We start from the raw sequence: 26,684 nt of genomic DNA, 5'->3' as shown, positions 1-26,684 counted from the left end.
ATCTACATAAATTGCAAACTGATCCCTGTTAAAACATAAAAACCTAGAGCATGAACTGGAAGACTCAAGGCAGCAGCAGGTTCAAACATCTCTGTTAGGTGTGTGAGTTATCTTTCTTATAGGAATTGTGAATTAGATTTTTTGGGTTAGATGGAATTACAGTGCCTAAATTAGCTTAATGAACTAAACACATTTAAAATATAGCCATGCTTAACACTATGGTAAAGCAGAACAAGATGATAATACAGAAAATAAATTAAATAATTTTAGATCTGTGCTCTTTTATTTAAAATTACTTGAAATGATTCAAGATCAGAAATGAAAAGCCAGTGCCAAGATTTATACTAAATGTCAAAAAAATGATACAGTAAGATGGTGAGTAAACAGTTGGTTTTACTTTAGAAGAGCTATGCGCTACAAAGAATGGATTATAGTTTAGGTGCACTTAATTTCCTCCTCTTATTTAAAGACTTTACAGTTTGTTTAAATGTTTTTGACTACCGGACATAAGTATTTGGGGAAAAAAAAGCTACAAAGTAGAAAAGGCTGTGGATTTGGCATGATGGAGGTAAATTGTAATGATGTGCACAATAGTGCTTTTGTTGTTTGTGTTTATATGAAAGTAAAAAAAAGAATTCTGTAATTGATAAGTTTCAAGCAATTTGGCACTGGGGCAGAAAAAACCCAAAACCTTGGGAAGTACTTCTGTGGCAGTGTTTGCTGTGTGCTAAGCCATATGCAGTCCTAGAGGGCATCTTCTTTGTCCTGAAGAATATACATGTAACCAAGGAAAAATAATCAGACATTTAGTAGGAAGAGAAGCCACAAATTTAAAAATAAATTGTGTACATGTCTCCAGGTGGAGCTCTGTTCTTCTTGCCTTTTCTCATTTTCTTCTTCCTGCTGCCTCTGCTCCCACAGTGGAAGGTTATTTGTCTTTTATAGTTACTGAACTGGTGATTTGATTGAATTGATCAGTTTTCCCAACGATGCAGAGAGAAGTTTGTCACTCTATTCTCTAGTATTTCTGCCTGTCCTTCTACTCTCCAGCCTGATGGTATCAAAGCACTGCAGACATTTTATTCAGTTTTCTTCTTTTTTTCCTGTGGTATGTCACATGTCTATGAACAGTTACATAAAACCGTGCCTCTAGAAAGTGAGGAATCTCAATGCAGAAAGGCTTGGCATTTGCCTTTTTGTGCTGTGTTTGAACTAATCTGAGTTCCTGAAGAACCAGTGCTTAACGTGCAGTCACTTTGCAGATCCTTTTGTGGTTTGCAGACTTCATTGCAGTCAGACTTGTGGCGTTTTTTCATCTGTTTTTACCACATAGTTCGAGAAATAAAATTCAAATGATGTGGAGTCGGGGTCCTTACTGTAGAGTTCTGAAAAGAGTGGGGACTCCTCCATGCTCTACCGTGGAATTTAGTAATTTCATTTTCGTCTGAATCTTCTTAAGCAGCTGTGTATTGTAATTTTTCTTTCAATCAGCAATAATGAAGTCAGCCTTACCTTTCTGCCCACTGATGGCTTCTCCTAGAGATTTGCCTTTTACCTGGAATTCAAATCACTGTGCTTAGAGTCCTTTCCAAAACCAGCTGGTGGTCTGTACTGACTAAGAGGAATTAAATAGAAACATATGGAGTACTTCAGAAACTATTACCATAATTTTGCTTTGCTATCAGATTACAGAATTTCTTTTAATCTCTTTGCAAGAAATTGTTTTGCAGGGTTTACTTTCGGTGCTACAGAGCATTAGACAAAATTTATTCTTCCCAATTATCTAGACCCAAGGAGGGAAGATTGTTACTTTTAAAGAAAGAGATGGGTGTTGTACTGCTTCCTACAACCACAGATGTATTAACGTAAAATAATACATTTTGTCGAAATCACTAAAAAGTGATATGAATTCTCAGTATGAAAAGCCCCTCACTAGGCTAATCTGTTTTCACAGCCAGATCTATAGGAATATTGAAGACTCACAATTTTAGCTTGTACTGAATTTGCATTTAATTGAAAACAACAGCATTAGTGAGAATGTGTGAAAGTGACTGAAGTAATGAGTGAGTCACACAAGAATGGGAAAGAAAAATAACGCAAAATGCATTACAAGAATCTTAAAAGCCTGCAGATGAGATCTCACTTGATAGGTGCTCAGAGGAATGGGAATGACTTAAATGAGCTAAATGGTAAGTTACTAGGACAGCCTGTGTATTTGTGCATGCACACCTGAGAATATGTGTGTGAGAAAGCTGTTAGTCTGTATTAATCTTAAAATGCTAAAACTTTATTTTGTGGAAAGAATTACAAAGGAGTGGTATCAGTAAAAGCAGAATTCAAAATCACCATTTTAACAGTGCTCCTGAAGATAAAAGAGATAAGATTATATTAGATTTCTCTCTCTTTTTTTTTCATCTAAATTAGATATAAAAGTTCCTTTGTCAAGTTCATCAAATATGTATCTAATATCAAGAAGAAAGCAATTTTTTTGTTGTTTTGGTCATGGTCTTTGGAGAATCTGTTTCAAGTTCTCACTCTGTTTTGTTGGATGTTGAGATCTTGAAACAAAAATTGATTAGACCTCTCCTCTAGGTCTCTGTGATAAGGGAATTTGAATATCTGAGGTTTTTTATGCAATAGTCAAAGAATACTTTGAAAATATTTGCTGAATCATAAGTGACCTCCGTAGTCACTTGGAGAATGTGCTGATAAATTTTAGTTTAACACTGAGTGAGTCAGTGGAGGCTAATCATTTACTGGTCAGAATGATATGTATTTTGAGAGATAAAAGGGGAAGGATGGCATTATAAAACAATGATAGCTGAAAATAATTGCAGATGAAAGAGCATATTGAGTCATTTTTTGATGAACTGCATAGCTCTAAATCATAACGATACACGATGAGATAGAGTCCAAACATATGGTAGTAACAGTTCTTTTCTCAGGTTAAAATTTACTGAAAAGACTAGAAGAAAAGCAGAAACTAACTTCCCATAAATGTGTTCCAAAAATTTCTGGAAAAGGTTTTTCTCTCCTCCTTTTCTCCAGTGATGCAAATATCCTTGTTAGATACATTGAAAAGGTTTTATTTATTAATCACTGGAAATTAAAGTGGATAAAGGATAGTCCTTTAATTCCTTCATGAAAAATACTTAAAGATAAATGACCAGAAAATACTGCTCAGAATTGTAAAGGAAGGTAAAAACTCGATCTTCAAGGCAATAAAACAGTAGACATGGTACCTTTGCTTTGCAAAAGAGGTCTAAGAAAAATACACCTCTGGAAGAAAGAGAACAAAAAGCAAAATACAGTAATTTTACTTGTACAGTTAAGGTGATTGTTGTGCAATTTGATGATAAGATACATTCATAAACAGAAAATATATAAATGACAAGAAGCCATGATACTGACCATGTTGGTTATTGTTTGTAATGTCAAACATTTGTGTTCCTTAGGCAATTTTTAGTGTCTTGAAAATCTTTCTGACAGCTTTTGGGTAAGGATAAGAACACTGGTAGTGACTGCATTATGCGGCTGCAAGAGAGTGGCAAACAGGTGTTTTATCGTGCTCATATATTGATTTTGGAGATTGTATTTATAGTAAAATAGAGTCACTTTCAAGCAACAGAAGATTCACATAATATTTTTGACTGTCATCTAGAGAATATTTTAGAATTTTTTGTTCCAGCACTTTTAGACATGGCTACTGTAGGCTACTTTCTGGAATTAATAAAGACTCTTTATGCAAACACTACAAATTTCTTAGTAGCTCTAATAAATTCTGACAAAATGCATAGGATCCTGCGGGATTTCACTGGCATACAGAAAATGACTTGCGTGAGGAATCAATGGTAATAGTGTAGTAATTTCAAAGCAAATACATCAAGCACATACTGGCAGCTGTGCACTCATTTGAAAGCAGTTTTACTGCAAGAGTGTGAAAGATCTCATTGCAATGCATCAGTCTACCTGAGCTTTAGGCCATAAAGACCACTTCGTTTCCAGGAATGAAAATGGTCTGGATAAATAAAATTAACTACTTCAAAAATCATTGCAAATTTGAAAAGCTGACAGTAATAGAGGAGTATCCTCACCTCAACCCTTATTATCGGAGTAGGAATAGTGGAGAGCAATGTCAGTGGCAGTTCTGCTAAATTTGAATTTACAAGAAGTTGGAATTAATAGGTGTCAATATATTAGCTGGAACGATAGTCTTGTGCCTTGCTCTGCATATCCAACCTGGCTGTCCCTCAGGCTCCATCTGACTGAACTGCAAAGCCTTTCTTCTCCTGCTGCAGGCTAACAGAGGAGTACTGGCATTAGAGTAAGAGCATGTTGCACTGAAGTGATGGATGAACATAACAGGGGGTCCTTTCTGATTTTGCAAAAGAGCTTTCATGAGGATGCAAGTGTCACAGAGGGTGTCCAACCTCCTTGTGGATTCATCAGAACTGTCTGAAGGATTAATGAGGTGGAAAAGAAAGTGACAGTGGTGTACGGCCTCCCAAAATCTTGCTGATGCTTTACAAATAGTACTGGGAAAGCTGATGCATTGGCATCATGAAAGACACAACAGACTAATGCCTGTCACTAGCGAAGAACTTACATGACAAATTATCTGGTCTAGATATTTAATGATAATCCAGATATTTAATGGCAATCTGTTTTGTAGTGTTTAATTCTGTGTTGGGGAAAAAAAGAACCATAAACGTAGCTTCTAAAAATAAACATAATGCCAATCAGGTTTTGCGGAGATAGTAGTTGCTTTTGCTATTATTGTTAATAATTTAGTTTACTATGAGATTTGCAAGTTTTGTGGTTCAAAATGCTGTGCAGTTAGTGACTCCCTGCCCCAAAGCACATGCAATCAACTGATAAGACAGACAAGTTAAGTACAGGCAAGTAGAAGGGCAAAATGAAACAATGAAGTGAGATTCAGTCTTGATAGTCTCTTTCATAATGTCACGTTACACTTTTGCAGTAACTGCTCTGTGTGTTTGTCCATGGTAGAGTGTGGAATCTGTCCTTATGCGAAGTGCTTAGTATTTTCCAATTCTTAAAGTAGTTGTTAGGCCCTTAATTTCACCCTCACTCTATTTATAGACAGTTACCCAAGTATGGGCCTTTCACCAGAACAATTCTCCTCTTTTTCTCTCTTATGACATCTTTAAATGCTCATCCTGGTGCAAGAGGTAATTGTCCAGAACACTTTCTTTAGCTGAGCTATTGCCAAGGTGAACTCAGCTGGGTAGGGCTGTGAAGGAAAACAGCTGCTCTAACGGATGCAGGAGGCTCCTAAAGGGATGAAATTACAATAGTAAGTGCAACATACAGAAATCTTGCCAGTGAGTTGAGGCCATGAGCAGGGGAAGGAGCGGGAACTGGATGATGTGCTAGAGGAACACACTAACTGATACTTAATTGAACATTTCTGTAGGTTGTGGTGTCATTAGGGTAGAAACCTGTCTGTTACCTGCATTTGTTTCTGTGGGGTTTTTCTTCATTGCTAGATTTTTCTGTACGCTTTTAATTACAAACAGCACATGCATATTTTGCAGCCCTTGGTTACAGAAATATGTAGAGGAATTAGAAGACTTCCAGGTTTTCTTTCAGTATGAGCAAATATGTAAATAGTATCACTCATTCTTCCATATTAAGATGAAATCTTCAGTATTTTTCACTCTATGATTAAAAAAAAGGTGTGATAATATTTGGCATTGTTAAAAATAAAGCTAATTGGCCAAGAAAACAGAAAATTTCAAAGCAGAAGTATGGTTGTTTAAGGTTGTCTCTTTCAAAAGAAGGGAAGAAGTCATATTTCGTGATAGTCATTCAGGTAATTTTGGTTTTGCTTGATTGACAGCTAAAAGCTTTTTTCATTTTTAGAAATGAGCTTACTACTATAACAGTACAAAAAATTAGGTTATGCAGGTTTAAACAGTCTGGTTTAATAAAACATAAAAATGTCTTTCTGTCAGAACAACACAGTGGATTTTTGTTGACACTAAATATTTAGTCACACAGATGTCCCTATTTGGGGTTTTAATACAAGATATTTTGAGTATTTGTAACTTCTGCAGCAATCTTGCATAAAGAAACTGAAAGGAATACAGTAAGTAAACATCAAATAAGAAAGCTTTTATGATGTTTTGTGTTTAAAGAATAGCATGTAAGTAATAAAGGCACTTACTGATTGCCTTTGGAAATAAATAGGTATTTCCCTCAGAGAGAAGGTCTTGGTGCGTGCCCTTTTCTCTCCTGAGATAACCATGAATTATTCAACATAGCTTTTGCAAGACCTAATAGCTGCACCTAATCTGCTTTCTGTGGTCCTTGCCTCCTGCGTTGCGCTCAGCACCGGTTTTTCCCCCAGGACATCCCACCTATTTAGCTGATTGAGAAACCTGCTCATAGCAAATTTGCCAATTTCTTACAATAAATTATTTTGTGAAGTGTGCATGCCGAGGGTGCAGTTTTACATGATTGATGGCAGGTGGCTGCTGAAAAGGATGATTCTGTATCTGCCCTCTTGCCTGGCATCTGGCACCTTTGACCACAGGACACAACAGGGCGTGTGAGTTGGAAAGGGTGACACGAGGAGCAGGGTTGCCCCTGCAGTCAGCAGCCTGCTGAGAGACTGGCTTGGTGGTGGGGTCACTTTTCCCTGATCTGAATCTTTGAAGGTTTTGACCTAATGGGAATAAGAAAGTTTAGACTTTTGCTGGGTTTCAAGCAACAGTGCTGTGCAGGATGGTAACCGGAGTAGGTCTTGAGAATGAGACCCTTTCGGCATTCTACTAACGTGTGTGGCAGGTGCATGGGTTAAAACCTGTGTCATTGCATAGAAGCATGAGTGTTTCCTCAGATGAGTGGTATAGAGCAGCTATATAAAATTTGTGGGGACACTGCTGATCAAATAAATAAATATGTTCATTCTCTAAAATAATTTGGTACACTCAGTAAGTTACAGGGAAAACAGACTGTGAGTAACTGTCGTCTCATTTTTCTTCTTGTCTGAACCTTGTCCTTGGCTAAGACTTTTAAATGTTTATAAATAATTTTTAACATTTATTCATATCTTGCAGCGTTTTTTGGCTGCTCTAATTAGCAATAGGGCATTAAGTAAGGTCTGTGTAGAGATAAAGCCTGACAATACATTTAATAAGGTACCAGGTGCAACCTACATTTCACTGGTATCTTTAGAAACATTACTGAAACTCTGATGTTTGAGCTGAGTGCTTAAATAAACTGTCAAGCCAGATATTAGTACAGGGGGGAAGGGAGCAGCCAGCACTTGGGCATTCTTCTTGTTAGTATATTTATGACATTCTTTTTTAAAGTATGCACTGAAGTTCTCTTTTCCTTTTCTTGCTATCACTGATTGCAATGCTACAATAGTGCCATCAGAGGAGGGGATTCAGTTGTTCCTGGGAAATCCCAAATTTGAATTTTGACAAATGAAAATTCATGCCAAGCTGTGTAGGTGAAGTGGCAGTATCCCCCATGCATGCAATGCTTCAAGATTTGCATCATTTGAAAAGTACATTTAATGCCGCCAAGCTAATCTAGAAAGTTGACATATTTTAAGATAAAAAAGGAAAGAATTTTTTTCTGCCTTGTGCTTACAAAAGATATCACTGAAATGCTGAGGCATCTGGAAAACTGTGATTATTGCTCACAATGCAGGGTTTAGACTCACTGCTTAGCTTCATCCTTATTTTATCCTGAACATTGGATTCACCTGCTGGTTTGATGGTGTTATCTGAAGTCCAGCCTTTTCAGGGTAGGGAGAAGCATTCAAAGGGAGAGTAAAAATGCACATATAGTGCCAAGTAATTAGTAATTGTAATTAGGACCCTGGTCCTAAGATATCTGTGATGTAAGTAGTAATAGCATTAAGTAATCCTTCAAATGTTTTGTTCTATTTTTTTATAGTATTTCTAAATTCAAAAATGTAATTATGTAAATATTGTATCTTGGCTCATCAGAGGCATAAATTATGTCTGTTGCTGGTACCACCCTTTGTGTTTGTGTTGGCTAGTTTAGTTTTAATTTCAGTATTGGAGTGCTAGGCTTTTATGATGTGGAACATATTTATTTCTCCATGATATTCTGCTGACTGAACATTGCAAGTGAAGTGAATCCCCAGAAGAGATTGTTTTGTTCAATGAGCAATGTAATTTTTCCTGTTTGTACAAATATTTCATCAAAGCATTTCAGGTTCATTACTGATTAAACTATGTAGTCACAGGGTGTAAAGTCTAAAGTTTATATCTAGCCTGAAACAGATTTAGCAGACAAAATATATCTGGTCTGCTAGATCCTCTAATTTCCTGGGTATTACAGGTCATTCATTATTCTCAGCCAGATTCTTTTTTGCAGGGCCCAATAACCTGAGCCAGTTCTTGAATAGACTACGTCTTCTGTAGAGGTGTCTTCTATTTGTGCTGTCCAGTGAATGACACTGGCTGGGGAGAGTAGTGTGGCCACAGCTGAAATAATGTCTAATTTTTGAGGGTCTCTCCTGTGTCCTTCCATACAGTGTTGATACAGTAAATTCTTAGTAGAGCCATGGAGTGTATGGATGAAGAAAAATTTACCTGTTTGACTTCTTAAACTTTAAAAGATGCAGCTGTTGTTATCAGATGTAAGGTTCCCTATGTCTTGGGCACAAGAGCTAACAGGAACTGGAAAAGATCCGTGCAGGATTTGGGGCTTTTGGGAAACAGGCTGAGGACCCGAGCAGGATAAATCACGGAGTTAGGGGCCAAACAGAGCCTGACTGGGAGGTTTCCTTCTCATACTTTTCTTCCAGTATTTCATAATCTATGAGTATTAGCAAGAAAATAGATGTAAAGGGAAAACAGGTGTCCTCCAGGACTGTCTCTGAAGACTAATTTATTACCATTTGGCCTGTCTTTTCTAAATTATCTTGGATTCAGTAGTTGTTGAGCGATTCATTCTGCCTTATTGCCAGATTTTAAAATGATGTTTCTGCTGGGGAGTACTTGATTAGTAACCAGATGCTTTAAATCATAGCCATTTTCTTCAAAAGTATTGAACAAATTTGGCACTCTGCTGTAAGGTCTCAATCGCAGTAACTGATCTTAATAAGTAATAAAGCTTGATCATTTTGAATACAGTTGTAGGTAGCACAAGGTGGGTATAAAGTAGGCCTCTGAAGATATGCTTTCCTTCATTCATAGGTATTTTACCAAGTTTTATGAGAATTTATGAAGACTCTAAAATCAATTATTTTCTGACTTTTAAAATAAAATTGGATATTGAGAACGATATGTCTTGGTTTCAGCATGATGATATTGAATGTAGTAAGAAATGTTAAAGAAACATTCTTGAATATTATTAAACAGCTTTTTTTTTACCCAGCTTTAACATTATTTTGTTGTTTCCACCCAATGACAAGGTTGTATTGATGAAGATCTGATGCGATATGAGCTCAGGTTTTATTTAGTTCATTTCAGAGTTACTAAAATAATGCTGGTCTTTGACATCTGACCATATATTTAAATCAAGGCAGTTATTCAATAACAGGGCAACAAAGAAAAGTAGAAATTTCCCTTCACATTATTGGCTTTGCCTAGTGAGGTCATGCACCAACTTTAAAAATCAAAGAGCCTGTCCTGTGACCTTCTCCAGCGTTTGTGAGAATTGGGACCTCTTGGCCCCAGCACTGCAGTTGAGGCCAGACACAGGCAGTGCTGCCTCTGGGGTGCCCTGCGTGGCTGAGCTGGATGGCAGAGCACTTGTCTTTCAGATTTGTTTTTCTATGAGGCCTTAAATTCTCAAATTCAGAAGCCTTTATATGTTACATATATCTGTGTGTGTATGGGTGATGTCTTGGGAAGTGCTGTAGACACTTTTTGTTCACATCAAAACTGGTCTGTTTTTCCTTAAATTCTGAGGTGGGCTATCAGCTGGGGAAACACTGCTGGAGGGATGCTTACAATGAGGGTAGTAGTAATTTAATGTGCGGCTGCCAGCCTAGCAGAGCTGACACATGAAAGCTGTCAGTGCAAGTGTAAGAGGTATTCATGGCTTTCTGAATAATGCGATTTTACCAGCTCAACATTCATGATCAGAACCAACTTTACAAGTGTGAAAGTAAAACAGACATTTGATGAATACAACTGCCAACAGCTGAGATTTTTTTTTTTTTTTAATTATGTAAGGAACTATGTATTCTAGTGGAGATTGCTGTGAAACTGTGATATTCTACCATTAAAATTTCACTTTTTCAAACCCTGCACCATTATGGTGTATCTCAATATTTTGAATAGCTTGGGGTTTACTTTGTAAATTTAGCTTGCCAGTTTCATATTTTAAGCTTAGTAATCTATATATCTTAAATTAGAAAGATAATTCTCATAGGCAAGTTTTTTTAGATCTCTATAAATGATGATTATGCATGCAAGTACATTTACTGGTATGAGCAGAAAACTACTTGTGTGAGCACTCCAAGAGTACACATACGACAGTAAGTGCTTTGCAGCTGCCTTTCCTGAGATCTTGCTTGTTCTTGTTCTTGGCATTGCTTTCTATCCTAGCTATAATGATGAAATGTGTATGATGAAATGTTTCTGTATCAAAAACTTTTAATCAGGAAAGCTGAAAATTGAGCAGTGATGGGTTGATATCTAAACCATGGCTTCATATTTTAACAGTATTACAAAGTAGCAGCCTGGTCAGAGGACTAGCTTGCACAGTGATCAGCTCCATCGGAAAAACAGAAGTCCTATTTACAGATTAGAAGTTTGGCCTTTTTCAGATGTATTTCTTCAAGGGTTCACACAGCTGCAGTTAGAGTCACAGACAGGAAAGAGAAAAAATAAATACATAGCTCATTATTTGTTTTGGGACCTTGGGGAACAGCAAAAATATCTCATTTACTTTTACCAGGAAAAGCCTTCCGTTTCACTAGGGGCAGTTTGGAAGGTAGGGTAGGGAGGGCAGAAGTGAACCTGCACTGTGGAAGTGCCTGAAATGGTCAGTCCTTCCAAAGGCAGCAAGGGATGAGGGAGCAGGTCGAGCAGGCCTTGGAGGCCTGGTTGCTTTGGAGGAAAAGACAGGAAACATCTTTGCCCCTAAAATAAATGGAAAACATAGCTGAAGCAGTGGATACTTGCCTGGCCATAAAACTTGTTTCTGTGACTCTTGCAACCCTTTATTATGCCCCCCATGCACTGCCAGCTGCGGTGGCGCTGTACTTTGTAGAGTGGCTGAAGAGGTTATTTAGGCAGCCCCTACCAGCCTTGCTCAGATGCTCTCAGGTGTCCATGTGTTTTTGTAAAGCTGCAGAAGTTGCTCAGCTGTTGGTAGGTTCCCAGTGAGTATCAGACAGCTGCTGATGCTGGATGAGCAATCCTGAGGGCATTTGCAGCCAGCTTCAGTGATGGGCTAGATACAAGTCCATTGGGCTTCTGAACACAGACAAGAGAAAAATTAGAATGATAACTGAACAGAGAGCCAAGTAGCTACTGGTTGTTACTTAAGTGATTAAGCCTGGTTTCATAGCACACAATAACTCTCCCATAGGTAACTTGAAAAAAAAAAAAAAGGAAGGAAAAAAAAGGAAACTAAACAAAAGAAACAAAAGTAAAATAATGCCTAGTAGCTGGAATAAAACATAGATTGGCACGTCTCATTGATGCTTTATTGACTCCTAGCAAAATAATGAGCAAAATCCACATTGTGAGTTTTTTATTATAAATATGTTCACAACCAGAACATTTTCAGAGAAAATTTGTGATCCTTTGTGATCCTTTCATCTGGCTTGGGCCAAGTGTAAGTAACCGGGAGGATTAGAAATACACCTGTCTGTAATAACTAAGCCTGGTTTTTAAGAGAGAGAGCTTTATATGAAATAAAACCCCCTCTGTCTTTGAGATATACAAAACTCCTGCCTACTTGGAGCAGAGGGAGAGGCTGTGAAGCTCTGAGCCTTTCCAGGGGGTAAGATTTCAGTCATGTTTGCTTGACAGGGCAATCTGTCAGTGTCTGGTGAGGCCACACGTCAGATACTGTGTTCAGTTTTGGGCCTCTCACTACAGAAAAGACATTGAGGTGCTGGAGGGAGTTCAGAGAAGGGGCCTGGAGCACAAGTCTGATGAGGAGCGGCTGAGGGAACTGGGACTGTTCAGCCTGGAGAAAAGGAGGCTGAGGGGAGACCTGACTGCGGTCTGCAACTCCCTGAAAGGAGGTTGTAGCATGGAGGAGGTTGGTCTCTTCTCCTAAGTAGCAAGTGATAGGATGAGAGGAAATGGCCTCAAGTTGCAGCACGGGAGGTTCAGATTGGATATTAGGAAAAACTTCTTCACTGAAAGGGTTGTGAAGCATTGGAACAGGCTGCTCAGGGAAGCAGTTGAGTCTCACCATCCCTGGAGATGTTTAAAAGACGCGTAGATGGGGTTCTTAGGGACATGGTTTAGAGGTGGACCCGGCAGAGCTAGGTTGATAGTTGGACTTGATAAAATTAACGGTCTTTTCCAACCAAAATGATTCTATGAGAGAAATGTGTCACCTGCCAGATAAGAACTTGAATCTTTTATTTTCATGGTCCTGAATGTGGTATCAGCTAGTAAAGTGAAGATCAAGTTAGTGGGGGACTGTCAGCTCTATCTTATTAACCTCCATTGTCATCACTTCTACCACCAAAGAAAACCAGCGATGGCGTTTCATGGAGGGGAGTTTTGTGTTCTTGTCTTGCAACCAGCTGTACTCCTGATCTGGGAAGATAACTAGGGCTAGCATCTTGTCAGCAGAGTCTGGCAAGGCACAGCTGCTTCTGTGTAGTGAGTGGAGTATTTGTAAGAGTACATAGTATAAGGTGCCTTATGCTGGGGCTTTTTATTCAATCTCTAATGGCTTCTGCTTTTTTATGGTTCCATTGAAAGCACTGAAGGAAGGAACAGCGTGGTTTTTCTTCTAATACAAGAGCAGTAGTTGCTGCTAAGCAAAACTGTTTATATAGGATACTTTGTGTGTAAGAGATCAAGCAATGTTGTGATTCTTTCACCCAGAAGAGGAGGAAGCGTGACTCCAGTCTTTTATGGCTTTTCTTAGCCAGTATGAGAATGACTACAGTATCACTGCAGCTGCTAAAAGGAGACTAAGCCATGATCTTATGCTGTCAACTCTACTTACGTATTTTCTATTATGTATTCAGTTACATTCAGTAACAATATGAAAAATCTGGTGCTCCAAATGGAAAATTTCTTTGCCTGTATGTTAAAATATCTTTGCACAGCTTTTGACTGGTCTCTCTAGTCAGGCATCTCTTTTCCCCCTCTCCCCCCTTTTTAGTCACCACAGAAATAAGTTTCAGAGTGTAGCTCTGTTCTTATCTTTCTTATCATTGGTTTGGGGTTTATATTTTTTTTTCTTCTTTTCTGTTGTTTTAATATTCCCTTCTGAAGGAGGAAAAAAAAAAAAAAAGTCTGTTTTCTGCAGATGATTCCCTCTTACAATTTTTTCCACACCTTGAATGTCTCACTCCTAATTACATGAAGGATAGTTCTCTCTCTCTTTTTCTTATTCTTCACATCAAGAAGGGGACTGGTGTTTTTTAGTCCATCTATGTATACCCTTAAAATTGTTGGCAACATGTTGACAAAAGGTGATTGTATTCTGGTTTTCTGGTAGTTGCCATTTCTCCCATGTTTACCTTTTCCTCTTACGTTATTTTTCTGACTTAGGTAAAAATTCCTCAACATCTTTATTTTTCTCATCACTATGTTTTGTCCAATTCTTTACCCTAATACTTATCATAAAATTAATGTTGCTAATAAATCCAATTTATTGAGTTTATTATAACTTTTTTGGGATCTAATGAGCTTGGAATTAGAGTGGATGTTGATTCTGCCATATAAGAGCTATTCAATCCTCCTTTCATTTTGCATCTCCTCCCTCCCCTTACTTCATTCTCTAAAAAGTCATTTGAATTAAATTAATCAGAGACAAGATTTTAGAACAAAATTATTTCACTGGCAATGAGGATAAAGCCAAGATTTGTGTTTCAGTGAGAAAATGCTAAACTTTCCCTCTAGATTTTTGTTTTCTCTTTCATGAATCAGCCTCTGCCTGAACAATGAAATCAGGCTTGGCAATGTGAGCTCGCAGTGGATTTCTCTAAGGTATTTGATTGCACTGTCACTGCAGTGAGTACGTGAGTACAGTCTCTGAGTGGAGCTTTGCTAGGAGCTGATTTTTACAGCAGCTAAATGTTGGCCCAGCTACCACCTAATTTGCATCAACTCTACTATCTGTCAAAGACAATTTCTACTTTTTTGCTGTGTCTTTCAGTTTTGTAATTTTTTTCCTTTTTTTTTCCTTTAAAGTAAAATGCATTTTTAGTAATTGGAATACATGTTTTTAAGAAAGCTATTGAGATATTTCAGTGTCTGATTTTTGTTTGTTTACGTTGTTATGAGTCTGGCAGGATAACGTGGAGCTAAAGCAGAGATCCGCTTGGTTTGTTAATAAATTTTGGAATATTGAAACTGGATTGTAATAGCTTGACAGCTTTTCTATAAATTTTGTATTTTGAAATTACAGCCATTTTGCTCACCTTGAACACATGAAGTTATATTAAAAAAGACAATATGTTTAGGATCGCATGGCTGATGGGGATGCAGAAGTACTGGAGCAGCTTTTGCTCAGTGTTCACAGGCAGCCGCATTGTTTTAATCGTGTTGCCTTGATTGTGCTTCATACCTCTGTCGTTTGTGGGTGATTGAGTCAGCTTTTGCAGCTGTAACTCGAGTATCCTTGGATGATGGTCTGTCTCATGATGAAGATGTACCAGCTGCCAGCATCATACATGGGCTCCCAGAGGTTGTCGAGGCACAGCAAGCCTGCAGTTGTGGGTGGCAGGAGGGCACAACTGCTGAGGTTCTTCACTGGATCTCATCTATAGCTTTTAATTTCTGAGATCTCTTTCCATCCTTTTGCTCAGTGACACGAAAACCTCTTCTGGCAAATAAAGTAAATGAGAAAATTAAAGAGAAACTGCCTAAGGATTTACTTACTGTATGAAAATCCAGTGTGGAGATTGGCTGCATAAGCCTGAGTGACAAGCTGGAGAGGAAAAAAATGCAAACCTGCAGCTATTTGGGATTAATGAATGTGTAACACAAACAACATCTATATGAAAACAAATGAGCTTTTAAAAAAAGCAGATTATACAAAGTTGATGTGTGTTAACAAAATGAAGAAGTAGGAGTAAGATTTTTGTTTCCTGAGAGCATTAAAAAATCCAGCCTAAGAGAATATGTGTGATATTGTTTGTTGTTTAGTCAGGATTATTAGCTAGCACTAAGCTGTGCTCTCAGTCGAAGCACAAGCTTTTCCTCTCTGGGCACTTGAACTCTTAATATTTTTCAAAATCTAAATTGGGTCATAAATGTTTTGGCAATTTCAAATTAGCGGTGGAGGGGGCGGGGGGCATTATAAAACACGCCATGTGATGGAACAGTTGAGTGCACTGATTACTAGGCTGCACAAGTAGACAAGTGGGAGGGCGCCTTCACATCAGGAGTGAGGGGTGCTGGTTCTGCATTAAGAGCAATATCCCACACAGTGCCTGCCCATGACATGCCTGACTAGCTGATGGTTTCAGTCCTTCATGGAGCCCTGTATTCACTCAGTGGATAATTTGGAAACATCAGCTAGTCAAGAATCTGCCCTGCTCACTAATAATGACCCGACAGTCTAACAGAACCAGTATATACCTCCTAAATAACTCCCGGGAAGGTCTAGACAAGGTAAGTGTCCTTTGTGAAGGCCACCCTGATAAAGAAAAGGGAGAATGCAGGAGAAAAGCACAGATTGGGCATGACAGAAAACAACCAGAAAAAGAACAAAAGGATTGTTCAATGCCTGCATTTGTAGATCAGGAGCAGATTACATCAGAGTAAAATACTGAGATATGAGGAGAAAAAATTAAACACCGAAACTAGACATCATGGAAGAAACTAGGCTGTTTAGCTTGCATAGTTAGCATGCATTCTGTCTCAGATGAGGTGGACCAAACAAGCTAAATAAAAAACCTAGAACAGAAAAATAGCTAAAAAAACCCCACCCAAAACACAAAAGCAATAACGTTCTTTAATGCTTGTCTGTTTTCTCTCAAATATCATCCAGTGTTTATGCATTATAACTTACAGAAAAAAATACCAACAAGCAGAGTCATTGTGAATAACATTTTAAGACTTCTTTTGGTATTAAGTACACCTCATTAACTTGCACTATTCTGTTACTCCTGTAGCAGCTGAAACAAATGATTTCATGTAACAATAAGGCTATTTTGCATGCATGTATTATCACGCTATCTTTTATCGCCCATTCACGTTCAGATTTTTATCAGTGGATCCTCTCCCCTATTTACCATTTACTTCTTGTAAACAAAGAACTACTCTTTTCCTCTTACTTTTTCCGCTTCATACTTCTGTAGTGTGCAGACGCTTTGTAAGCATTCATCTTGAAAACTTTTCTAAATTGTGAGGGCATGCTATGATCGTTCCTAGGCAGCTGGTGAAATGAAGGTCAGAGTGGCTATATTTTAATCTACTCGTTTTAGAAACTCATCTTGCAAAAAACAAACAAAACCCATCAACCAAAACCCCAGATCTGTCTTTTAATGAATATTTAACATTTTGTTCCCCTATATGTGTGGCTACAACACTGACTAATTTGATCATGTGACATTTTTAACCCTAGAGCTTTCATGTGTACTGCACATCAGGTATGCCTTCCTAACCAAATTGTGTAGATAAACAGTGTTAAGACATGCAGTTCATTTTCTCACACCACAAGAATGTTATCGTTCTGGACCCCTTGATCCAGTGCTGTTTCTGGAGAGAAGTATCTTCATAGCATGTAAGAGGCTTGTAGTATTTGGCCTCTTTCATTTGCTTCTGTGCAATTTTTCTAGCTTTGTTCTCTGTGAAAACCTAGTAGTGCATGTTGTTGCCTCTCCCTTATTCCTAAACTACCTGCCTGCTCTTGCCTACTTTTATTATATCCATACCCCTCTGTTCCTTCTTGGCCCTATATTCTGGTGTTCCAGATGCATGGCTTTTTGGCTCTCACTTTACTGAAAAGCAAGAAGAGACGGATGGTTGTCATGAGCCAGCATTGTACATGGTGCTTATTTCCACAGCCCAGATAAAAGGCTTTGCAGGAAAAGAACCACTCAATTTCTGCAGCAGTGAGTGATAGAGAATACTCACTGCAGGGTGGCATGGAACAGTGACCATGCCCCAAGCTAGAACTGTTAGACCTGCGTCAGTGTCACCAAGTACACAGAGAACACAGCTGCTAAATTTCTACTAATCTCTTCTGAAATGTGATTTTTGAAAAGCAAAAGTGCTTCATTAAATTTGGATGAATTTCCACAGGGCTGGATTAGACACATTAGAGTAAGAACATCCAACATGTTGAACTCTTGAGCAGTTCCATCGTGGCTCTGCTGCCAGCACGGCTGGATATACCTGGCAGGTGCAGACAGTTTGGTCAGTCCAGATCTGTAGCTGTGGAAGCAGTGATGCCACAGTGATTACTAAAGGCTGGTGTTGCCAGATGATGTGGGATCCAAGTTGTAAACCCAACCTAGTTTAGCCTTGGCTCTCATAGAATGGAGGGAACCCTAGTGAGTTTTTGTCAGGTACTGTTCATTTTGTCGTGCACTGAATGTGGGATTTCCCTTTCCCTCATGCCTCAGATGTGTAATATTTATTGCATTGCTCTGAGCCACATGAAGATTTAGGGCCACTGCTTGAGAGGATAGAAAGGTTGGCCAGCCTGGTGCTGAGCCAACTGCTAAAATTGGCTGAAAATGGTTTTAAGACTGAGCAGACAATGGGTGACTTTCCCGTAATTGTATTTTGCAAAACAGCTGAATTGGTTCAGTTACAGCTTTCAGAGGAGAAGAATGTGGAAAATCTCAACTGGAAGTGTTCTCTTTAGCAAACACAAAAATGAGTGAACATATGAAGCTTACTATCTAGGGCTTAAGGAATAATTTTAACCTATTCTAAAATGGTTGCAGCTTCTGTTACTATAATTATTCATTACCACAACAACTCTACTATTTTTTTATCATTTAGATTCACTGATATAGTAGTTAACTTATTGCAAGCATTCACTGTACATTGTATTGCTACACACTCTGCACTGTGTTGCTCAAAATTGCTGCAGAAAAAGGTGATGCTTTATCAGGTGTATAATACCTTCTTAATTGGACTGTGGTGAAATTTAATAATTCTAATGTGTCAAGCTTTTATTGAAAGCACGGGAAATAAAGGAGCTTTGTTACCTTCTGGGATGCGTGATGTTTAATTAAGGTATTGTCTTTCTCTAAAATGAAGTCAGAGAGAAGTAGTATCATACGTGCTCAAAATGCGTACTGGTTTAATAGATCAAATGGTGAAATAGTGTTTTGCTTTAGACACAGACAAGCTCTTGAGCTCTTACAGCTTGTTTATGGTTCTTCCCTATCTGCTCTCTGTTATAATGTAACGTGGGGTAATTACAAAAGTTTTTACCTGGTAGATTACCCTGTTAACCTGGCACTCCAGTAAATTTTCATGTTCTAGCAAAAAGACAGGACATCATACAAAAGAGCACTCCAGCACACAAGCACATTATGGTTTTCATTTTATTTTACTGTTTTATAGGATTGCATTGATGTGGGTTGGTGGGAAGGAGAACTGAACGGCAGAAGAGGTGTGTTTCCAGATAACTTTGTCAAGCTTCTTCCTTCTGATTTTGAAAAAGAGGTAAGCAATGTATTCTTTCATTTTCACTTTAGGGTACAGAATGAAAGTGGAGTTGAAATAAATTATCTTTTGGGTATGTCATTTTAATAGTTTTACTTCTAACTTAGTAACAAAAAAAAACATTAAAAGAAACAAATTTCTGGGTTACAAAGCATCTATGAAGAGAACACGTGGCACTTAAAGTCATCTTATGGAGTTTCTTCGAAAGATTTGATTGGCCTATCCAGTCAGTCTGCCTCCTCTATGTTGCTCTGAAAGCCCTCTGTCCTGCATCCTAGGTTTGAGAGAGAGAGGAATTGGGGGTCCCAAGGTAATTGCTGAGGCAGGTGATGAAGCTATGACCAGAATTGTTAGCTCTTCTTCATTATTTTTGTGCTGGAATATGAAGAGTTAGCATACCACCTGCATGCTGACTGACAGCAGTCAAGCACTTTTCCAGAATGAAAAGGGTGAAATTTTAACTGTGAGGTTTGAAAAGCAATGTGAGTCTCTGATATCTCAGAGGCATGTTTCTTTACCTCTCTCAGAATTATTAAAAAGAAGGTGCAAAATCTACGCAGAAACTTTTTCAGCTTCTTTTTATTTGAAAGAGATGACATTGTTATTTGCCAAACAATATTTAGAAATCCTGCAGCTTCCTGGAATAAAATAGTGGATTACTTCCCCCAAAAGTCCATTCCATTTTTAGGAACCTTCTAGTCATCAGTGGGATATTACGAGCTTGCAGTCAGGCTTTTGATGAGTGTTTCACAGTGTAAGCCTTCTATGATAAAACCGAGACTTACTGACACTCAGCTTCAATCTTTGGCAATAAAATTGGATGCCAGAGGCAAAAATTAAATAACCTGGAAAGCTTAATAAAGCAACTATTAAACAAATCACAGAAGCTAACATGATAATTATTGAAAATGAAGGTAGAAGAGCATCAAAACCTGTAGGACATGAAAATGTAGTTCCATTGCAGAGTGGATATCCTAGCTTTAGGCCTAGTAATAAAAGAAGGTGTTTTCCAGAAGAGACAGAAATCATAAACCTTGAGACATAGTGAGCCTACTATAGAAGAAAAAGATCTTTACTCTTACACATTTTTTGGTGGTGAAATTTATTCAGTCTTTTTGAACTTATAAATTATAAAACTTCAGGTGTTTTTTTCTTTAGAGTATGATGAGTATGACTTGTAGAATAAATTAAATTTTCAGACACTTAGAAATTGCAGCTAGGTTTGCTGTAAACATGGAGAATAAAATTTTATTAATTTTTTAAATGGCACAGATCTGGCCACATGAGTACGTAACTGGTAGGACTATAGACTGTCTTTGTTTGAATAAGTGCTAAAAGGAAGGAAATGGATACTTTTCCAGTGGTTTTGTCAGGTATTTTCTGATGTGATCCAGAAACCTTGGATTCCATCCCATGATCTCAAAGTATTTGTTGCAGTAGTTTTCTGCTTGTTGAACAAAAGCTTGGGATCTTTTCCCATCTCCTTTTCAGTCCTCAGTTTTCCAATCCTGATTCTTTTCCACGCATGGCTGTTTGTCCCAGGCCTTTTCTATTCACTGCCCAGTCCCAGTCTGCACCTCTGAGGTGGTCTTAATTACAGGATTTTCCCCTGAGCTCACTACCTGAGTCTAAATAACCATCTGGATTTACTTTCTATCCCTACACCAAATTTCTTTATCCAGCTTGTTTCCCACTCTCCACTCACTCTTTGTCCCTGCTCGTTAGTTTTGTTCTCTTCTTGTCTTGGTTTCCTTTCTGTTGGCTTCATTTCTAGTCTGTCTCCATCACCTTCTCCATTATCTCATTCAGCCACAGACTCTTGTAATTCCTCCTTGCTTCTCCATGTTTTCCTCAGCAGTCCTAAGGCTCCTTCATGCTGCCTCCTTACCGATCTTTGTCTGCCTTTTTGAAATGATATATTTCTATCATCAGCTTCCAGCTGAAGCCACTTTGTCTGATGAACCATGGGATCCTTTCTCCTTTGTGTTTATGTGCATTAGTGTTGTAGTTTCGATCAGGAGTGGAATTTGCAGTGAAACTCTCACTTGTCCATCTGCACTTGCTATGCTTTGGTTTACCTTGAAGACGGGTCTCAGGGGACATGCACTAGACTCCTTTCAGATGAGAACTAACCCAAAAGATGTGCTAAAGGAGCACACCTCATATATTCCAACTACTGATGTATAAACAGTCAGTGGGCTCAGTCTCACACCACTCCAGAATAAAACCCTAAAAGTTTATATTCTGCTGTTGGATCCTCAGCACCAACTATTTTACTCTGCAACTGTTATCACCCAAACTCGCAATTGCTATCACAAAACATTAATTGTCCCTGTCTTCTTTCTTTTCCACACTTTTCTTCACTTTTCTGCATTTGAACCTTGAACCTTGTTGCCTAAATTCTTGCAGAAGTGTCTCTGAGAGTGTAAGGACATGGACACGGACAATGGCCCATGGCAGTCAGGCTAGAGAAGATTTTTCTGAGCTCCTGAGTTCTTGGCCACAGATTTCTCAGGTTGATGACACGAGGTCATCTGGTTAGGAGGAGGTGGTGGGATGGTAACTTCAGAGATTTAAGCTGTTAGGCTTACTCAGTCTGCACAAAATTGGTAATTTTTTTTTCTCCAGAGGTGAATATATTTGCTAGATTTGAAAGAGATCCCCAGGAGCAGCGAGTGGCAAGCACTCGACCTTCACAGAGAACCTGCTCCCTGTCAACATTCAGTCTAAGACTTGAGAGTTCTAGGGGAGAGGCTGAACTAATTACTGCAAGTGAACAAAACAATTGATCTTTCTTGAAAGTAGGTGAGCCATTTGACAGATATATAGAAAACAATAGGGGGGAAAAAGTCAACATGAGTTTGATAGAAAATATAACCCTAAATGATTGGTTGAAGTTATACATGTCTGGAAACATCAAGTTATAGGTGGCTACACAAGAAAATATACAGTGCTGCATAGCGAGAAATGTAGTGGCAGTGATTGTGATCAATCCATAGCAAGGGAAAGATGGACAAATGAAGAAAACAAATATTTTTACTTAGGTCTTATTTATCTATCTATCTATCTATCTATCTATCTATCTATTTAGTAAGAGTGAGAGTTAAGGTATGTCACTCGATCCAGTATGGTGCTCTATTTGTTTTTGTGTTCATTACAAGATATATATGGTGAATGCCAGTATGGTGTGTGTGTGTGTGTGTACACACACATCGACATGAAAACAAAGCCACTCCTCTCTTCGCCTGTAGGTGAAGAGAAATGGTTCCGGCACTGATTTTGTGGTCATGTTTCAGAGCCATACCATTACAGATCTGTTAGGGAAATAGTCATAACAGAGAAGGTGAAACTGAATAGTACAAATTGGTTAGAATAACTTGTTTCAATTCACCAGACACCTGAAACTCTGATAACTGCCTTTTAGAACTGGAGCTGTAACTGTATCATAGTAAGTGAATAAAATTTAACCTTTGCAGCATTTACTGTGTTCTGCATTTTTGCCCCATTTGTGACCCTGAAAAAAACACGCTTCAGGTTTTGCCATATCTAGATTTTTTTGTGTGTTTGTTTGTTTCCAAAAGGTCTTGGAATATTTACCAGATTAAATTTTAAATAAATAGGTTTCTTCAGTAAACCAAAGGTCATGTATTTCTCTAACCTTAAGGCACGTAAACTGGAATTATTTTCCTGTCAGCAAGACATTTCAATTGCAAAAGAAGAAAAATGTCATTTTATTTGTCAATGCTATTTTCTCTCTTCAAATTCAATTTAATTATTTCAGGGGAAATATGAGACAGATCTGTGGTCTAAAGTCTTGTGATTACTGATGTTAAGCAATGTATTATTAACTCCAGCCTTTGTATGAATGAGATTTACAGGCATTTTGAAGCAGTTTATTTACTTTTGTTACTAAATTTTAGAGACCGAAGAAACCACCACCTCCATCAGCTCCTGTCATCAAACAAGGATCAGGTAAGGTACAGCTGATTTTGTACAGCACATGTCAGTGAGCACATCTCAGTCTAAATTAAGTGTATTCAAATTTATATAGAATTTCTCTATATCAAAATTGATAAGCAGGAGGTGTCTAGACAGCAACTAATTAAATAGAATCAAATTGTACAAAGACAATAACCCTGAAAGACTGTGATGTGCCTTTTAAAGGTCTTGAAGGCAACCATCTTCACCATTTTAAAAAAATGTATTTCGCCCCTTAACCATGTTAATTTGGAGCGAGCATGATACTTCAGGTTTAAAAAGTTCTCCAGTTCCTTGACTAAAGTTGACTGTGCACATGTCTTTGCAGTATGAACATAGATGTCGAACTCTAGTAATACCTGCAGGAGGAAACTACATTCACTGTACAACTATAGAACTGTTTTATTCTAGAGATAAAGAGCTTTTTTGCATATCTGTAAGACAGTGTCAGAGAACTTGGCTGAAATAAAATGGCCCCATCTGAGTTACAATCGAAATCTTGCAGATCTGTGTGAACGCTGGAGCTGTTTGTCTGTCTCTAGGTCCTAGTCCATAGTTAGATTCAATACTTTGTAGTCATAAGTATAAAACTTAAAGGATTTATCCTGAATCTAGTTACATAAGTAATGGTCTTGCAAATGTTTTAAGGGACTGATTATGTTTTCCAAATGGATAAGTGCTAGCAAAGCTGGTTTTGGAATACGTTAGACTGAATTGTGTATAAATACTGAGAGCTGAAACTACCTTTATTTGTAGTTTTAAAATGACTTCATAATACAAATTTTCAAAAGTACCTGCATGATTTATTTTTTCTGTGAAACTTCAAAACAGTTAAAGGATCTATGTGCTTGGCAGTTCTGACCTCAGAAACCAAATTCCTGTTGCATTCATGTAAAATCACGAGTCTCAAGGCATGGGATGCTCTCAGAGTTTTTGTTTGTATTGCAGTTTAGGTGGAAACATAACTATGGCTGGAATTCTTTAATCCCTTAGCTCCAGTGGGTTTGTTAAAATTCTGCAGCCGCACTACCACTTCCCCCACTGCTGGTGCACATTAAAACACACACACAAAAAACCAACAACAACAAACCCATCCAATCTAGTTAGATTATTTTTCTTGTCACTGTGGTCTGCTACGGCTTGATCTATTAACAGAAGAACAAGTTACACCAGTGTACAATTTACTGTGAATCAATAGGCTATAATTTAACTAGTTTGAATTTGTCAAGCAGTTCTTTGACTACAGAACCATGACTATGAATATTTGGTTTGCTTATTAATACCTATGGTTTATTCTTCACTCTGTCTTGAGACTCCTAAAAACATAGATTTGATTTTAAGAGCAGTGAGTATCAGTGCCAAGAGAGAGCAGTACAGCTTTGCCATCTAGTGGTGGTTCCATACTGAATACGTCTTGGTGACAACTGACACGTTTTGGAAAAGCTCCATAAAACGTTATGTTTCTTTCAGTTTATACTCCCATAATTAGACAATAATGCGTTTAATATGTTTGTGTCTGTTTGCATGCAATGCATTAGCTCTGTCACCATAGCAGGATAATGTGCCCATTTTCAGAAGGAAAAATGGACGCATAGAGGATGCAGGCAATTTGATTAAGGCCATCTAATTCTATGGCAAAGCCAAGGCTATTGCTGTTCTTTGTTTTCATACTCAGTCCTTGACAAGTCCTGGCTAATTATGCACAAAAGTTTCTTCTGATATGTATTTAAAAGTGAAAAATCATCCCATGCGTGTTACCATCCTGACATCCTCTACTTCGTCAAATTGTCACTTTACCAAGATAACACTGTATTTTACCACATCCCCATATCAGGCCTTACTGTTGATAGTTGGTAACAATTTCCAATAATGTTTCTCCATATTTAACTAGTCATAGTGTGATGAATAAATTGAGAATTGACAGTTGCAGCCTAAATAATTAAATATCAGTATCTTCTGATGCAGAGTATAAAATCCTAGCAGAGAATTAGAATTGTTTGTTGTAGTACAAGCAGCAAACCAAAAGTTAGAAGCACAAGTCCCTTACATAGTCATTCAAAAGCAGTAGGCATTTCCCCAGGTAGCTGGAATAAGCAAAACAGCTCCATCTAGACTGGAGGGTGGGAATACTCTGTTGCGTCCCTCTGGCAGCTGGTACGGAGTTCACCAGAGCTTCCTTGCAGGTACTGATTAATTTGAGGGTCACAACCCCAGTAAGGAGCACACCTGAGTCTGGGAGCTCCTCAGTTTTTTGTAGACTCATTGTTTTAGATGTGGCCTGAGAGTGTCCCTCTGTGTGTTAATGATGACTGTTAATCTTTCTGTTACTAGGTCTATAGATGCATGTCTCTTTTTTTTTTTTTTCTTGAACACATTAGTATGTGCAAGATTATCAATATGTTGACTTGTGCTTTGCATAACTGGGGTTCTGAGCAACCTGATCTAGTTGAAGATGTCCCTGCTCATCGCATGAGGGCTGGACTAGATGACCTTTAAAGGTTCCTTCCAACCCAAACTATTCTATAATAAAGGCTTTAATTGGTTTCTACTAACAGTTTCTCCTCTCAGGAGTAAAGTGTTTTTCATAGGCTCATAGAATCGCTTAGTTTTGAAAAGATCCTTAACAGCATTGAGTCTAACCATAAAATGACAATTCAGCATTATTTGTTGACATAAGGGATACAAGTGTTGCTGTGCAGCAGCACAGTTACATAAAGAAACAATGGCTGGTGATCACCTCTGATGAGCACTGTTTCTAGGAACCAGCTGCAGAAGAGTTGGAACAGCACATTCAGAAAATGTAAATGTACTTCAGAACTGCATATAATAGAATAGATTGAAGCAAAAAATTGCCTTGTGTTCCCTGCCCTGCCTCCTCTGCTATTCTTGGATGTCATCTACTGTAATTTTTATTGAAATACTAGTAGTGTTGCCTGAAGTGCCTTTCAACGTTACTGAGTTGAAATGGCATTAGCACCTAGTAGTTAGCCAATATAGTACAGCCAATATCCAGTAAAGTATTTCTTATAGTATGGGCACCAGAAGATTGCATCTTGCATGTGCCAGGAAATTTTTGCAAAATCTTCCCGTTGCTGGTGCCACAAGTTCCCATATTCCTTATAGGAAGAGAAGTCAGTATGTCAAGGTTTCTAGTACAGAGGCAGAAGGCAGCAGAGGCTTACACCTCCAGGCCAAAAGCTGTCAATTAAAATAGTCATGCAGAATACTGTCAGTACTACTATTATCATATTTCTAACATGTGGAAGTGAACAGCTAGTACTAGAGGTGAAAAAGAGGGTTTTTAAACTTAATGTAAAATAAGCCCTGTATGTTAATCTATTTTAAGTATTCCCTTGGCAGATATGCCCAATTAGTTGATTTATTCCTAATGATTCTCCACACTGTTGAACTGCTCTTCCGTTAAGTATGTCTACGATGTTAAAGAACTATAAAGTTTAAATATCTGTCCACATTTTAAAATCCATAGTTACTGATTTTTTTTTTTTTCACAGTTTGGTCTGAAAGTGCACATTCTTTTGAGGTGCACAGTTTGGAAAGTGTGAACTGGACTGTGAAAACATAAACCTCCAGTTGCTTTTTTTGTCATTATGGTGTAAGCAAATACTTGAGACTAAATTTATGTTCAGTTTTAGCAAGATATTTTCAAAGTAGGAGAATGTAAAAAACCTAAGAAATTACAAAATTAAGTCTAGTGTGTCCTTTTGTGCTGGCTTGTTGGCTTGTTCAGGATTCCAAATTTTCCTTTCTTTGCCAGGTACCACAGATCGAAAGCATGAAATCAAAAAGGTACCTCCTGAAAGGCCAGAATGTCTTCCTAATCGAACAGAAGACAAAGGTATGAAATGTGCTTTCCTTCTTGCTCTCTACTGAGAGACATGGGAAATGAAACCA

The 26,684-nt window shown here is 38.1% G+C and overlaps 1 protein-coding gene across 4 annotated transcripts in view; it reads left to right on the top strand.

Moving 5' to 3' along the window:
• SH3KBP1 (SH3 domain containing kinase binding protein 1) overlaps positions 1-26,684 on the top strand; it is a 141,207-nt gene that overhangs the window by 88,841 nt on the left and 25,682 nt on the right. For all 4 annotated transcript variants that reach the window (XM_080356244.1, XM_080356243.1, XM_080356242.1 and 1 more), the window contains 3 exons: positions 18,693-18,803; positions 22,715-22,766; positions 26,548-26,628. In XM_080356244.1, the coding sequence (XP_080212370.1) occupies positions 18,693-18,803; positions 22,715-22,766; positions 26,548-26,628 (244 nt within the window). The remainder of the gene's footprint in view (positions 1-18,692; positions 18,804-22,714; positions 22,767-26,547; positions 26,629-26,684) is intronic.

The sequence above is a fragment of the Nesoenas mayeri genome, assembly GCF_963082525.1.
Source record: "Nesoenas mayeri genome assembly, chromosome: 1".
NCBI classification, from domain to species: Eukaryota; Metazoa; Chordata; class Aves; order Columbiformes; family Columbidae; genus Nesoenas; species Nesoenas mayeri.
The sequence above is the reverse complement of the archived record's forward strand: the minus strand, read 5'-3'. Positions and strand labels throughout refer to the sequence as shown.